Source organism: Callorhinus ursinus, unplaced genomic scaffold, assembly GCF_003265705.2.
Source record: "Callorhinus ursinus isolate GAN/ISIS: 27379988/994484 unplaced genomic scaffold, GSC_fseal_2.0 scaffold14, whole genome shotgun sequence".
NCBI classification, from domain to species: domain Eukaryota; kingdom Metazoa; phylum Chordata; class Mammalia; order Carnivora; family Otariidae; genus Callorhinus; species Callorhinus ursinus.
Genome location: NW_027397076.1, coordinates 41,092,083 through 41,108,981, shown reverse-complemented (window position 1 = coordinate 41,108,981; position 16,899 = coordinate 41,092,083). Strand labels below are relative to the sequence as shown.

General features: G+C 37.7%; 1 protein-coding gene across 7 annotated transcripts in view; it reads left to right on the top strand.

Annotated features, from left to right (window-relative positions):
• The first annotated feature begins 328 nt into the window (after positions 1 to 328).
• MON2 (MON2 homolog, regulator of endosome-to-Golgi trafficking) overlaps positions 329 to 16,899 on the top strand; it is a 101,890-nt gene continuing 85,319 nt past the window's right edge. For 5 of the 7 annotated variants that reach the window (XM_025882919.2, XM_025882918.2, XM_073900718.1 and 2 more), the window contains exons 1-2: positions 329 to 842; positions 14,918 to 14,981. In XM_025882919.2, coding sequence (XP_025738704.1) covers positions 732 to 842; positions 14,918 to 14,981 — 175 coding nt within the window. In that variant the 5' untranslated portion in view covers positions 329 to 731. The remainder of the gene's footprint in view (positions 843 to 14,917; positions 14,982 to 16,899) is intronic. The other 2 variants (XM_073900720.1, XM_073900719.1) reach the window with 2 other exon arrangements.

The window sequence follows — 16,899 nt, the reverse complement described above, 5'->3', positions numbered from 1 at the left end:
CAGATGAAGATTAAGCCAAAAGGAAGCAAATTGTTTACACCGAAATACAATTTATTTCAAACATACGGCAAGAGATAGGCCAAGAGATACGTGGCTCCGTTCAGACAGCAGTCACCCTAAAAAAAAAAGCAAATTTAGGTTAGGCAAACAGTGGCCCAAGTAGAGCTGCGGACAGCGGCTCGTCACCGAACCGGGCATGCCCCGAAGGTGACCACGCCCCCGGCCCCGCCCCTCCTGCGGCTCACCGCCCCAGTTGGCCACGGCGGGGGCGGTGGCCCCGGTGCCCGGAAGTGCGGCTGACGTGTCCCGGCCGCGCTCGGAATTGTGGGCGACTCGGCTAATGGCGTCGGCGAGTTTGGAGGGCTTGGGGAGCCAGCGCTGAAGCTTTTTGCCAGGTTGGCTGGTGACGAACTGTGTGGCCGGATCCCGCGGCAGCGGGAGGGACCTGCCCACCTTGTGGGCTCCTCGGCCAGAACCGGCGGAGCCTAGCGGGGCGGGGCGACTGCGGGGGGCGCCTCGGATAGGAGCCGCGAGAGTTGCGAGAAGGCTGCGGGGGGCGCTCGGGTACGCTCGGGGTTCGCAGCCCAGGCCGGGCCGAGCCCCGCGGAGCCCAGGAGGCGGGCAGCGGAAGGGCCAGAGACGCCAGGAGGGAACTGCCTGTCGCCCCAAGGTGCTGACAGTGCTGGAGTTCGTTTGCGCCGCTCAGATACTGGATTGTAGTTTGGTGGATCATGTCCGGCACCAACAGCCCCGAGGCGGTGAAGAAGCTGCTGGAGAATATGCAGAGCGATTTACGGGCCTTGTCCCTGGAATGCAAAAAGAAATTCCCACCTGTCAAAGAGGTAAGCTTTGGGCAATGTCGGGAGAAGGCACGGTGAGCATGTCTGGTCCTGTTAGACCCAGTCCGTCACTTCCAAACTCCTGTCCTATCTAATTTTCATTTGGCCCTCACCTTTCCAGATTTACGAGTCGGTGGGTTGTACCATAAGCGCGTTTTATAGTTTCCTTTGAAGACGACTGGGACGCTTTGATTTTGTCTACTCCTGTTCTCAGCATTTAGGAATGAACTTCGCGGAGTGAGCCGATTCAGCTAATTCAGCTGGTATCTTATCCTCGCCTTTTCTGGCCTTTTTCAAACTTGAAACTAGCCAAGCCAGAATTGAAAAACACGTTTGTTGCTTCTAAAAACTATTATCCATCGTTGTGGTAAAATCTCTGCTCCTCACGTTTATAGTATGTATCACTCAGTGGGAAGTAGTTTTCTTCTTGTCTTGTGTCATGCAGATTAACTCTATGTCAGTACTATGAAGTGTTAGTAAATTATGCATTCACCTAACTTATGACAAATATTGAGGACCCACAATAATCATGTTAAGCCTTGTTATCAGCAATAATGTAATGGGACGTTTGGGTTTAGAATTAAATTCAATACACCTTGGAATACATCAATACATATTAACCTCTTCAAGCTTCAGCTTTCTTTCATATGTAAATAGGGCTAAAGGGTGGATTTATTAGATTATGAGGGGAAATTGTCAGAGCAAAAAGGGTATTATTAAAGAGGCTTCAATTAATAATAAATATAAATTCTCTAAATATTTCCTAAATTGAAATTTTTAATTTAGTCACTATTGACCTTTTCTCTTAAGATGTCATTTTATTTTTCTTAAGCTTTTAAAAATAGTATCTCATTTTCCTTTCTCATACCTGAAATAAGACATTTCAGTGATATTTTTGTAAAAGCAATTATTTTTATTCCTATTTAATGTAGTTTGGTGTACCAGCAATTTCATTTACTATTTAGGGTTCACCAAAAGTTCACTAAGGAATTTTGGAATGTTTTCGTGTTAATTTAAATGTTTTGCCTTTATTATTACAAAGATCTTACAATTAAAACTTACCCAATAAAGTTTGGATTTTAGGCTTCCAAGGAACCTTAACTTTTCTGTAAGTGCTTTTGGTCTCATCGGTCTTCAACAAACTCCATCTAGTGTTTCTTTAATAAAGTAAGCAAATATTACCCAATAGTAGAAACCTGATGTGCCACCCTTGGAAAGAGGACTATCATAATATGTTTTATTTCAGATACTCAATAGCTTGTGATACAGATTTTCATTATTTTCTCTATATCCTGTTGAAAGTTTTAATAAGTAATTCTAAAGAATTAAACATTTTAAAAGAATTTTAAAGAAGCAGGCTGTTCCAATTTTAAGAGAAATGCTTGTTTATAAAATGTCAAATCCATTTTTTAATTTTAACAATAATTTATAGAACTGACTGTTCCCAGCTCTTATAATTTATATAGACAGGGATTTCTCTATATTACACATAAAGGCCTTTGTGGGCTTGCTTGAGAATTTAATTGCCATTTATTACTTTATTTCTTTTGGAAAATGCATTCAGAATTCCAAATAGGTAACTTACAAAGTTTTTTTTTTTTTTTGAGGTTTTATTTATTTATTTGATAGAGAGGGAGAGAGATTGAGAGCACAAGCAGGGGGAGCCGCAGGCAGAGCAGGCAGAGAGAGAAGCAGGCTTCCCGCTGAGCAGGGAGCCCGATGCGGGACTCGATCACAGGACCCTGCGATCATGACCTGAGCCAAAGGCAGACGCTTAGCCGACTGAGCCACCCAGGCGTCCCATAACTTGTTCTAGAACTCAATCCATCTTATCTAGGAACGTTCAATAAACCTCATTAGCTTTTTTACTTGAACATAGGCCAAAGAGATACTTAGTGATTGCACCTACTCTCTGAGGTAATGACAAAAATAATTCTTGGCATGATAATCTCTGATACATAATTTCCTATATAATACCTACTCCACAAGAATTTGTCGAATGTAAGAACTTTGACTCCTTAACCAGTGGCACTTCTAATATACTTATGGGCCCACTTTAGTTATTGGAAAATGACTGTGTCACAAGTTTAAAACAAGAATGAATAATTAGTCTAAGAATGATGATTCTTTAGGAGGGACCCTTGATTTTCAAGAAATATTTTGGTTGAATTAAATTTTTCCTGGTAAATTAATAGCAGTGCCAAATTTTGGCTTTTGTTCTTTAAGGAACTGGTATGTTTTTGTTTTATTTATTTTGGGGATGGGGAGAGGATGGTGCTTGGTATACCTTAAGGCAAAGCCTTTCTCAGTGTAAGAACCTTTTCCATCTGTGTACTGGTTTGCTAGTTAACACTCTCCCAGTATCTTCACAGTTATTACTTGAAAAATACTTATTCTGAACTACTTACAAAGGTACTCAAGAACTCAAAGCAATACAGTGCTTTGGAAGGGATGTCTCCTTCCCCAATACCTTTTATTTATTTTTTATTTTTTATTTTTTTTAAAGATTTTATTTATTTATTTGAGAGAGAGAGAATGAGAGATAGAGAGCACGAGAGGGAGGAGGGTCAGAGGGAGAAGCAGACTCCCTGCTGAGCAGGGAGCCCGATGTGGGACTTGATCCCGGGACTCCAGGATCATGACCTGAGCTGAGGGCAGTCGCTTAACCAACTGAGCCACCCAGGCGCCCCTCCCCAATACCTTTTAAACAAGGTAGAATGAAGTGATACCTTTTATATTTAGTCTTTAAGTTTCTAGTAATTTCTACTTTTTTGATCATGGTGCTTATTACAGAAGAAAAGAGTATTGGTAAAGGATAGTGCCTTATTTTTTGCTGTTTACTTCTTATCTTTGGATTTTCTGCATGGCTTTCTCCATCTTAATTGTTTCCATTTATAAATGTTCCTTTGCATATTAAATTGTTTTAATAGTGGCTATAATTTCATTGTCATTTTATAATAAAAGTAGTAATTCAATAACAGCAATACATTCCTTCTCCTTGTATTACCGCTTATTTTTACAGCAGTGTAACTTTTTAGCACAAGTGTGCTAGCTAATTTGTTCTGGAATATTTGTATGAAAAATGTTTTCTTTGCTTTAAAAATTACTTTAAAGCTTTGCAAAATCATTTCTGTATAATTGAAGTTCAGTGCCTTCAGAGGCAGTAATCTCTGAAGCTTTATGTTTATGTATTTAATGAATAAAACATTTAGGTCATTTTCTGTTTGCAGGCATTACTCTGGAAACGAATGAGGGGGATCTAACTGAGATTGGAAGTAAGCTCAGAGAGAATTTGTAATTCTTGAATTGAGCCTTAATAGGATGAGTAGAAGCTAGCCAACAGAAGAAGGGGAGGGGGGTCATACCAGGCAGAGGAAATAGCATATGTTTATATACCATGTCAAATAAATTTCATGCTGGAGGTTATTGGGAGCCATTAAAGTTTTTTAAGAGAGCGAATAATATAAATTCATATTTTGTAACATTTTCTTTTTTTTTTTAAGAGTTTATTTGAGAGAGAGGGAGAGAGAGAGAGAGCACAAGCAGGTGGAGTCGGAGAAGCAGGCTCCCTGCTAAGCAGGGAGCCTGACAGTGGGGCTTGATCCCAGGACCCCGGGACCGTGACTTGACTGAGCCACCCAGGCACCCCTTAGTAACATTTTCATAACAGTATTGGTGGGAAGAATTAGAGGAGACTGAGATTGAGGCAAAGAGAGCAAATTTAAAAAATGATGATTGCCTGCATGAAGGTAGCAGTAGAGGAAGACAGGAGGTTGCTTGCATTGTGCTGGGCATGTGTGAAAGAGAGAGCATGGATTGAAAAGAGACTTAACAGGTAAAATTACCAGGGCATGGTGACCTTCTATATAACATAGAGAAATTTATGGTGCCTCCCAGGTTCTGGCTTGGAAAACTGGGTAGATCACTAAGAGAAGGAATATAAGAGGAGGCAATGTTTTTGGGTAAAGTGAATAGTCCTGAATATAATAAGTTTAAGATTTATGTATGGAATTGACCAGTAGGAGTTTGAAAATGATGGTTTGGTTCTGAAGGGGGAGGTCTAGAATTTCAGATTTAGAAGTATCAGTTTATACATGATAGTAGAAACCATAGGAGTAGATAAAATGAGTCTGAAAGGGTGTATAGAATGAGAATATCAGGACCAAAGAAGGAACTTTGGGAAACAACAGCAATAAAGGGAAAGAGGTAGCTGGCCAACTAAGGTTAAGGATATGGGAGAGAAAGGGAATACTTGTAGAGCAAGGTCCCTGAGAAAACTGGAGTTTCAAGGGCCTGAGTGAATGAACTCACTTTAAACCTGAGAAGGAACATACTTTCCTCTGACAGAGGAAGGGAAAAAGAAAAAATGAACTTGAATGTGATAAATTTGAATGAGGGACATTGTGGAGAGATAGGAAGTTGTGGACAGTTTGGCCTGTGACCTCTATTCCTGGTAAGGTAGGAAACAAGCTTATTGCTAGGAGTAATTAGTGATGAAAGGAGTGATGGGTAGAAAGTTTGAGGGGAGCAGTGGATCACTTTGGAGAAGTGGAGGAGAAATTGACTTGGGACACTTAAGAGTCTTGGCAGGAAAAGTGGTTGAAATAATGATAGACGGTGAGATCTATGTATTTTACTAAAGAAGGAAATCCAACAAAACTTTGATTGGAAGAAGGTGGAAGGGTTAAGGTACTAGCAGCACCAAGTTAATCAAAGAGCAGTAGAGTTGAGTGGGAGAGCTAGAAGCATAGGGATTGAGACAGTAAGGGGATATTGGATTTCCGATTGCCAAATTAGGCTGCCCTAGAGGATGATGAAGTCCAGGGAATGGGTGGTAGAAGAGGATGGGAATGAAAATCATTTCAGTTGAGGTGGTCAGAATTAGGGTTTTGAATGGATTTTTTTCTCTCCTTTTTAATGAAGTGGAATCAGTAAGGTTGTAAGTAATAAAGTGCAAGTAGTCTTCCCATGCCATGTCCTTTGTCTCCTCTTGTGTATTTGGGTTTGATAAGAGTTAGTTGACAGGGATTTTTGCCCTAAAAAGCAAAAGTTCTTATAGTAGAGTTCCTCAGTGTCCAGTGTTTTTATGTGTTAGCTTGGTGAGAGAGATGCCTTTTACTTATCATGACAGGATTCTTCCTTTAACCATCTATTTGGGGACCGAGGACCAAGTCAGTTGGCTCTTCTGGTAGGGAGAAGATCTCATTTTCAGGACCTTTTGACAATGAAGAATGAGGGATGGATAATGTTTGCATGCTTAATCGGGAACTGTTTTGGTTTAGTATTTTATAATGTACTGTAGTTTTTTTTTCCGTTGATGTTGGTTGGACAGATTTACTCATGACACAACCAATTGTGTTCTTTCTCTCATAAGCATAATAGAATAAGTTGATGTTTTATATACTGAAATAAATTTTCATAATTTATTCAAGAAAACTTGCCAACCCCAGTCACATAAATGTGACAAATATGGTAAGGAGTTAGAAATCATTTTGGTCAAGACTTACTTTCCTGTATAATGCAATTTTAGATAATTGTGTTTAGGTGAGTGGCCTTTGGCCTTTGTTTCTTTTCTTTTTTCTCCTTTGACTCTGCTCTTTCTATGACTTTATTCCAGAAAAGTTACATTAGATTCCTAAGGTCTCATTAAATTCATTTTCTTCTGATGAATGGTTTAGATGTTAACTTCAAGAGTAATAGAAGCAGGGGTGCCTGGGTGGCTCAGTCGTTAAGTGTCTGCCTTCGGCTCAGGTCATGATCCCAAGGTCCTGGGATGGAGCCCTACATCGGGCTCCCTGCTCAGCAGGAAGCCTGCTTCTCCCTCTCCCACTCCCCCTGCTTGTGTTCCCTCTCTTGCTGTGTCTCTCTCTGTCAAATAAATAAATAAAATCTTAAAAAAAAAAGAATAATATAAGCAGAAACGTTTTCACTAGGACTTCTAGGAAAATTTTTTAGATTATTGCAGTATTCTAAGAGTGTTTTACAGTGAGAGTTCTTTAAAAAGCTTTTGGTTAGTCTATAACATGTTTTATACATTTATGAAAGTACCATAACCAATGAAATTTATTGTTAAAGTATAAAACATTATTTTTTGACTAGGTTTTTGATCATTGTATTCTTTTCTGAAGAAAATGAGAGCAAAGGTCGGTGAAAACATTTTAGTCAAATGTATTGATTATCTTATCACTGCTTTGGTGAGACAGAAGAAATAAAAGACATTGTTCTGAGGTATAAACCAAAAAGGAAGATATACTTCAAAAAATGGAATTATTTTCCTTTTTTCTTTTATATAAGTAGAGCTTATTTTCGTCATGTACAAAACATTGGGTTTTGCTATCACTGCTATAATTTAGTAGGAATTTATTAGTGTCTTAAGTGTAAAGCATGGTGGGAAATATAAAAATGAACGAGAGACTGCCTTTATCTTTATGAAGTTAACTCAGTGTTGAATAAAATACTGTCTTTTCATTAGGCTAGGGACTTTTCATCCACTGATTCTATTAGAAGATGCTATTTTAATTTTACAGATGAGGAAATTACGGTTTTTTTCCTTGGTTCAGTAACTTGCATAAGTTAGTAAAGCTAGAAAGTGGAAGAACTGGGATGTGAATCCCTATGCATCCATCTGCAGCTCCTCTGCGTAATATCTTACTGCAAAATGCCTTTTAAACTTGTACTTAACTTGTTCTTATCATTGTTCCCATTCCTCTGCCTTGCTTCATTATTTGTTACTATTTATCATTCTTTCCATGTTGCAGTTCTCTCATTTTGAAGTTTGTAGCACTCTACTTTCCTTTTTCTCCTGGCTCTTTCAGTATTCCTTCTCCTTTTATTTATTTATAAGTGTATCCCAAGTTCTGTTTTCAGGCCTCTTCTCTGTGCTCCTCCCTTAGCACTGGCATCCACTCACTCCCCCTGCTGCGCCTGCTGCTGGCCTCACCCAAATACCGATAACTCCGAAATCTGCGCAGACTCGGCTCTCCTTACTGAGCATAGACCTGTGTTTCCAGCGTCTGTCGAACACATCTACAAGAATATCTTTACCACCCTTGAAATAAGACTTCTTGTAATTGAACTTACTTATCTCAAAGCTTGCCCTTTCCCCTCATTTCATTTGTTCTGTTGATGGCATTTATCACTGTTGCTTACCTTAGTCAACGTTTGGCTATGTTCTCCCCCTCTGCTGTCTTTATTCATTGTCAGCTTTTCCTTCCCACTCTGTAATTTCCAGCATACCTCTTCTTTTTTCTCTTTTCTCAGCTTATTATTTTAGTTCTAGGTTTCAAATGCCTGGCCTTTAATATACATTAATGGCAGAAAAGAGAAACCATTCTACATGTAACCACTAGCTTAATACATTTAAGCAGCTCAGAAACCCTCAGCGGCTACTCTGTACTTGAAGGAGCCCTCAGCATATCATTTAAGACCTTCCTTGATTGTGCCGACCTTCCTTTCTAGCGTCATCACTTTCAACTTTTCTTCGTATGCCTTTATACTTCAGCCGAGGTGTATTGCCTGCTATTTATTTTCCAAATATATGCTATTGCCTCCCTCGTCCATGTTTCTGAGGTTCCTTTTGCTGGCCCAGAATCACCTCCTCCTATCTTTTTAAATTAAGATCCTACCTTTATTTAATCCCACTTTAAATGTTGCTCATCCATTTGTTGCATGAATGGATCAACTTTATAGATACTTTTCTTTTTTCTTTTAAAGATTTATTTGAGAGAGAGAATGTGTGCGCATGCAGGGGGGAGGGGCAGAGGGGGAGAGAGAGAGAGAGAGAGAGAGAGAGAGAGAGAATCTCCAGCAGACTTTGCACTGAGTATGGAGCCTGATGCAGGGCTTGATCCCATGACCCTGAGACACGACCCTGAGATCACGACCTGAGCTGAAAGCAAGTTGGATGTCCAACCGACTGTGCCACCCAGGTGCCCCCAGATAATTTTCTAATTTCTTTTATCATTCCCTTCATTCATTTGTTCATGAAATAGTTTTTGAGTACATGCTGTGTGCCATGTACTAATAGTTGCTAGACCAAAAACTGTTAAAACTCCTGCCCAGGATTTCAAGCTAATATGTTTTCCTCTGTTTTCTTAACTTTCATTTAAACTTATTTTATAAGTTATTTCCTTATAACTCTTATAGTTTACCTTCTGTTATAGTTATTTTAGGTTTGTTTTTTTTTTTTTTTTTGGTCTAAATAGCACCTTAAGGGTAAGTTTTACATCTTGTTTATCTTTCTGTTCACCCTAATGCAAAGCATTTGTATATCTAGGAGGTATTAATTAGTTACTTGTTGGGAGATTAAATTTTTTTAAAAGGAAAGAAAAGGGATACCATATATATAGGCATACCACATATATATTTTAGCTATCCACATGTAATCTGCATTTCAGTCTTTCTTTTGATGTGTTTAAGTTTTTTTCTTTCCTAGAAGCCAGAGGTGGTTTTGTTTTTGGTCAGAAGTTTTGGGTAAGATGCCATGTAGGTATATATCTTTCAAAGTTTGGGACTGTAGACTAATTGAATGTTACAAAAGAAAATCATATTGGTTTCCGTGTATTCATTGTTTTATGAGCATACTGTCCTCTAGGGAGTGTTCTAGATCTCCCTCTTCCCAAGTGTGGACTTGACCTTAGGTCTTTTGATTTTACCTGACATCTAAAATCCTAAGTGTTTAGGCAGCTTTATACCTCCCTGATGTCTTATGAGTACATTTTTTAAATCCAAGTTGCTCTTAACATGAATTTCACATTACTTCATTAGCTCTTGTTTTATGCTATGTCCTGTGAATAATTAATTTGGACCTTTGGTAAATTTGTTCTGATTTTGAGGTCTGCTTTCATAGTGGTGAAAAACATATGTTTTTTTGAAAAACAGAACATAGAAAAAAACATAGGAGCTTTGTGAAGGGAAGCAGCATTCGTTTGTTTTTTTTTAAATTTGTCCCCAGTTCAAGTAGTGGACGTTTAATTCACTTTCTAGCATCCGTTTCCTCTTGCTTCCTTCAGTGGTAGGCTGCACTCTTCCTTCATTTCTAAACCTTTGGATTGAGGTGAATTAATCTATTCCTTCCTTCAGGGTACCATACCTTTATTAGTTTAATTTAGCTTAAACCCTCCCCACCCCCCAGCATCCTCACCTTCATTTCTTCCCAAGGTACATAATATCAGTGAGTGCTCCTGGGCAAGGAGTTTTCTTTTCTTTTCTTTCTTTTCTCTCTTTTTCTTTTTCTTTCTTTCTTTCTTTCTTTCTTTCTTTCTTTCTTTCTTTCTTTCTTTCTTTCTTTCTTTCTTTCTTTCTTTCTTTCTTTCAAAAAGATTTTATTTATTTATTTGACAGAGAAAGAGAGAGAGAGTTCACAAGCAGGGGGAGAGGCAGAGGAAGAGGGAGAAGCAGGCTCCCAGCTGAGCAGGGAGCCCGATGCAGGGCTCGATCCCAGGACCCTGGGATCATGACCTGAGCCGAAGGCAGCCGCTTAACTGACTGAGCCACCCAGGCACCCCTTCTCTTTCTTTCTTAAAAGCTACTGAAAGAGACCTTTCTCTGCTAGATAGTGTCATATAAAATTGTGAGGTGTAGAATGGCTGCAACTATTTTTATTGTCAAGATTGGAAGCGGCCCAAGGATGCACCTACCATGGAACAGGACAGATCCAATAGAATGCAGAGAAGTGGAACTGCAGCCCTGATGGCCTTGTGAATCTCTGCATCAGATTTCCTCTGGGTCAGATTTCCTCTGGATTTTTCAATTAGTGGGCAATGAAGTCTCCTCCTCTACTTAGAACTTTTTATGTTTTTGTTTAGAAACATTTATAATGTAGCTCCTGTATGCCAGGCACTGTGTTAGGCATTAGTAATACGGAGGGATGAATGGAATATATTTCTTGTCTTTGTGGGGCTTATACTAGAATGGAGGAACAGACATGTAATGAGATGATTGGGATAGAGTGTTGTGTTACAGGTGCAAACCATAGATAGCCCACAAAGATGGAAAAGCTTTTTGATAGTTGCCACAGAAAAAAGTTGATGGAAGAAATTATTTTTGTCTTTGCTTACGGTACTATAAGGGTACCAAAATCAGGAGAGCCCACTCCATAAGTCTACAATTATCTTCATGTTTTCAGTAGTGGTTTAATTTCAGCAAAGCATTATTTGTCACTTTCTAAAGTGACAAAGCATTTCTAAAGCATTATTTGTCACATTAAATTAATGTTAATTTGGGTTTGTATATAACTTGTGAATTTGTTGGGTTTATAATTTAAGAGCTGTAAAAATAAGGAATTTATTCCTAATTTGATTTATACATGCTTGGATTTGTCAGTAACTGGGTAGGTCTGTGAGGTGATTTTTTTTTTTTTTCTTTTAAAGGATGTCCTTACGCTACTCAGTTTTGAAAAACACTAGTAGGGATGGGCGCTGGGGAACCATGGAAAATTTGAATCAGTGGAGGAATGGAGGGCAAGATTATAGGCACAGAAATCTCATAGTTTAGGTTGATAATGAGAAGTTTGAATTAAGGTGCAGAAGTGGGGTCTGAGAAGAAAGTATAAGATATGCTTACTACATAGCCTTTGTGGTTGATGAGATTTGTGGGATGAGGGAGAAACTCCGGATGTCTAGTCTGGATGGATGCTGCTGCTGTTCAGAAAAAGAGAGATTAATTATGGAGAGGAGAAACACGTTTTTCTGGGGCTGAAGTGGAAGTGTGTGGAGGGAGGGACAAGATGACACCCATTTTGAATATCTTGAATTTAAGTTGTCTCTTAAACATTTAGGTTAATAAGTCCTATAGTTTAGGAGATAGGCAAGGAACAGGAATATAGTTTAGGAGTCTTCAGCATTTAGAAAGTTACTGAAACCATAGAATTATGAGATTGCCCAGGAGGAGTTTATTGAAAGAGAAGTGAGGCCAAGGATATTCTAGATGGTCTTGGGAGAGGAGTCCATATTCTCTTTGTCTCTGTTTTTCTGTGCCAAAGTCCCTGGTGAGTATGTCTATTTGGGTAAGCAAAGAATATTGAAAAAAAAAATTACTTGAGAGAGATTAATTTTAAGAGTAAAAAGTATTAAATACTACAGTGTATTTAATTTTGGTGTTTTTTCCAAACTCAGATTACCCCCAGGAATAGAGATATTAGACTACCCACCTTAGCCTATGCTATCTCTGTCCAAGTCCACAGAAATGGCAACCTTTTTTTTTTTTTTTTAAATTGGCATGAGGGCCAATTCAGGAAAAAAAACAACTGTGTTTATAGTTGAGTAGTTCCCTTATGGATATACAAGATACTTGATCAGAGTAGAGGATACTTTTAAATCAAGAACTTAAAGACTCTTCTTCACATAGACTATCCTCAATAAGCAGAAGGCAGTCTGAGTCTGAATACCTTTATAAAAGACATTCTTAAAGATGTAGCTAGGCCTGTGTATGAAGTAAGACTGCCGTGGTTAGGGGCCCCTGGTATACAAATGTTGTCAGTAAACACTGATAGACTTTCCAGCCACACAGGGTGCCTAGGGAATAAGCTGTTAACATTTGAAAGTTTGAGATTAGAAACCTGTGTGTAAAAAAATGGGGAACTCTTGAGATAGGTCTAATTATCTTTAAGGCAACAAATAGTCCTTTTGGTGATTTTTTATGTTTAGGAATGAAAATACTGGTTATGTATCTTTTAAAACACTGCTTTGGAACTATTGTACTAAAAAAAAAACCACTTATTCCTTTTCCTTATTGTGTATGTGTAAAAATAATTATTTTATTCGCTTTACAGCTTATATATTTATACTTCTTTATACTTCTCTATGACACAGACATGGATAGACTATTAATTTATCTCAGGGAATCAAAATAGTGTCTGGCATATTTGAAATCTTTTACTGACATCTGGTATCTGGCATGCTGTAGGACTGATTTTGGAAACTGTTAAGAAGATCAGACTAGCTAGAATTCAGAGTCAGGGCAAATGACATTGGTATTTATGATGGTTCAGTTAGACCAATTTTTGTTGATGCTGAAGGAGAAAGATATATTGAATTTGAACATATAAGGGGTTCAAATGGTCGGTAGTGAAGAGAGTAAGAGCTTGAAAGTGATGACTCACCTGAAGATACGAAAAAATACTGATGCCTAGCTTCCATTGGCATTCCTTAGAATGTGTTGCAATCTGGGCATCAGGATTTTTTTTAAGCCTTTGGTGTTTCTAACACGCACTGCCCCAAATAATTAGAAAATCAGTCATCTTTCCCTGAAGAATTTTATTTTGCCTGTATTTCTGCTTGTAGTCATGTTCATTTAATTTGGGACATTTCCGTTTCTTAAAGTTGTAGAAGTAACTCCTAATGTATCAGGCTTCTTAGCTGTGAGCAATGAAAGCTGATTCTGGCTGATTTAGCAGAAATGAAGTTTACTGATATGTATTGAGTGGCTCACATAATTGGTAGAAGGCTGGATGGAGCCAGCTTTAGAAAAAGTGCAGAAACAAAGGGAAGCTAAACAGCTAGAACCTGCTGCTCTCTGCCGAACAAGTGACTGGATACCTGGGATGGGACTGGCCCCTCTGTGCTGCCACTGGTTCTGCTCTTACTGCCCTGGGAAGTAGCTGTCACGACCTCCACTATTGCTGTCATCAGAAAGAATTTTCTCTTGTCTCTGCTTTTCTTTGTCATTAGCTTCCATATTTACAATCTCTGCTAGGTGTGTCTGTTTGGATTAGAATAGGCTCCCAGGGCATGTGGGAAAGCAAGTATCTGGCATTTTCCATTTTTAGTAGTGGAAGATAAGCTCTATCTTGCATCAAAACTCTTGAAGTTGGGAAATCTCCAGACACAGGCAAGGGCTTCACATGCTTGGAAACCAACAAAATGACAAAGATCATATGCTATACATAGTATAGCCTACAAGATGGTATTTATTTTATGCATTTATCCACTACCCCTCACACGAAGAACCCACAGGACATGGGTGTTTTTCCATAATGATTTTTAAACCTTTAGAACATGCTATCACTTGTCCCTTAGCAAGCAGTAAGAGATAACAAAATAAGTGAGCAAGTAGCAAGCAAATTAATAGGAAAACTTAGACATATAACATGAATATTTATATCTTATTTTTGGAAGTGTGGAGACCGGTATAAATATAAAATAGGCATGTTTCTTGATAGTAAAAATGTTCTTAGTTTCCATGGTGGAAGTTATATATCAGTTATATGTCAACACTGTCCAATAGAAATATAATGTGGACCACAAATGCAATCAATCCATATATGTAACTTTAAATTGAATTAAAAATATAAAGAAGCATTTAATTTTATTAGTATATAATTTAACCTAATATATTCAAAATGTTGTTTCAACATTTAATCAGTGTAAATATTTAAGGGATAGCTTACATTTCCTTTTCATACTAAGTCTTCGAAATCTAGTGTATAGTTTATACTTAGAGTACAGCTCCATTCGGACTAACCTCATAGTGACATGTAGCCAATGGCTACTGTATTGGACAGCACAGTTCCGTGGCACTGTGTAAAACGCTATATAACTTCCAAATGCTGCCAGCTAACTGTACCTATGATGCAGTGTTTTGGGTGCCTTATGAAAATCTAATGGATGTTTAAAAAAATGTAAACTAAAAGTAATGACAAAATTCTTGATTATTCATTCTCTTCGAATCCAAAACAGTTTTACTTGATTTTGCAGTATTTTGCAATTTTTTTAATGGTGGGGATGGAGGTGTGAAGTGGGGAAGAGAAACCTAGTTTTTTTCATTAGGCTTTGTTTTTGTTTATTATTTTTATATATATATATTTTTTATTTTTTATATTATTTTTATATTTTATGAACATTTTAATTCATGAGGGATTAGAGGTGCCTTAGGCAGAGAAAGGCAACATACTATAGTGCAGAGTTTGCATGTGAATAATCAAATGAATCATATTTTACTACATTTAATGTTTATGGCACTACTTGGCTTAGTTTCTGAAGTTTTTGAAAATAAAAAAGATAATAGTGATCATATATGATTTCTTTCCCTAGATAATTCATGTTGATAGTTTTATGTTCTAATTATTTTTATTCTTGCAGGCTGCTGAATCAGGAATAATAAAAGTTAAAACAATAGCTGCACGAAACACCGAAATTTTGGCAGGTAATTTTTTGCTTAAAAATTCAACAATTAATGAAAATTTCACTAATAATAAAAGTAGAATCTTTAAAAAAAAAAAACCCAGAAAACAGCCATCAGTTTTCTGTAGCCTTTCCTTTATGCCCTAGCATGCTGTTTATAGTGATAAAGAACATTTAAAGGTCCCTAACTTAAGAACTGATTGGGTTTGCCAAGGATGAATGTTATGAAATTCTCTGAAATCAGAAAGGTTAAAACTACTAACTCCTTACAGGCAAGGATTTGCATTCTCCTCCACATCTTGTTGATCACCTAAGACATACCTTACCCATAAAAGGCATTCAGTTAATATTTGTTGAGCTGAATGGAATGAAAGATTGGTTCTCAGTCCACCTTCCAAGATCTATTTTATCTTTATATAATATAAACAGGTGATAGTGTAGTATTACAAATTTAGTAGTTATAAAACAAAACTCATATAAAATTTTATATGAGTTTTGAATCCTAGGACTAAGACAGTATGGTCATGAAGAAAGAATGGGAGGGGGGTGGAGAAAATAAAAAATTGTTTTCTTACATTCTCTTGATTGAACCTGGTTTTCAAAGAGGAATTTCAAGAGTTCCTCTTTGGCACTCTTTTTGATACTTGGTTTACTTCTTTCTTTTCTTTGGTGCCTTTTTGTTCTTCCCTCTATAATGAACATGGAAAAGGAAACTAGCATTTTCTGAGAATCTGTTATATGTGAGACATTTGTGCCATTCTAATAAAAGACAGCCTTGTGGGGAAGTATTTTTATTTTATAGTAGAGCATGTTGAGATGCAAAGAGATTAAGTTACTTGACTAAGGTCACATGATAAGTGGTGGAACTAGATTTAAGTCCAGGGCTGTTCAGAGCCCATGTTCTTCCCGCTACAGTATACTGTCATAGTATTGTGAGGTTTCCACACTAGCTACTCCCTCCCAAGGGTTTATACTTAAACATTGGCTTACTTCACTGATCCTTCAGTCTGCATTTCCAGTTCCAATGGTGCTATTGCTCTCAGCTGGTTATAGGAGAAAAGCAGTCCTATTAAGTTAATTGAAACAAAATCCAAATAGTGCAGAATCTCTCTAACTCTCATAAATCTCTTCACATTTTTAAAAGTGATACCAAAAAGTCCCTAATTGGTGAAATCTCAGAGAGTATTACAAAATGAAATGAGGACTTTTGAGGGCAGTTGTAAGGGTGGAAGGTGGATTTCACTTGGGCTTCCTGGGCTTTGCTGGACTTTTGCCCTTAGGGTGAGCTCTCCTGTGTTGCATCTGTTTCTCACAGTTTCTTCTCTGATTTTGAACCAATCTGTCGAAACACCACATAGTTTTATAACAATTATTCACAGCACTGAATAATGCTTTGTGTGCATTTTGAGAAGGGGTATAGTGAAAGTGGTGGGTAAAGGCAAAGGTAGGTATGGTTGGATTGGGAGGGTGGGCTCAGTGGGTTTTGGGAGATGCATGTTGGGTGGATTAGCTACTGTGAGGAAACTAATGTTTCAAGATAAATTATGATCTGGATATTTTTAAATTAGCTAATCATATTAGAACATCATTACAAATATTAACTTTTGCTACTATAATTGCTGATATCATGGTAAGTCCTTAGTTATTCACCAACACAAGTTTTCATTGGGTCTGTAGCTGATGGAAGATTTTTTGAATAGACTGATTTCTTCAGAGGATCACTCTCTGGTGCTGAGTTCTATACGAAAGTAAAATGTTTAATTGGTTAATCTTAAGAATGAGTAAGAAAAATTTTGTCTCTGTCAGTATGAGTTTAATGTATAGGTAGGCTGTTCATTTAATTCACTGAATTAAATATTGATACCATCAAATCATGCTAGTACAAATCTTTATGTACATAAAATTGATAGTTCATGCTTTAAGATCCATGGTGTCCAGAG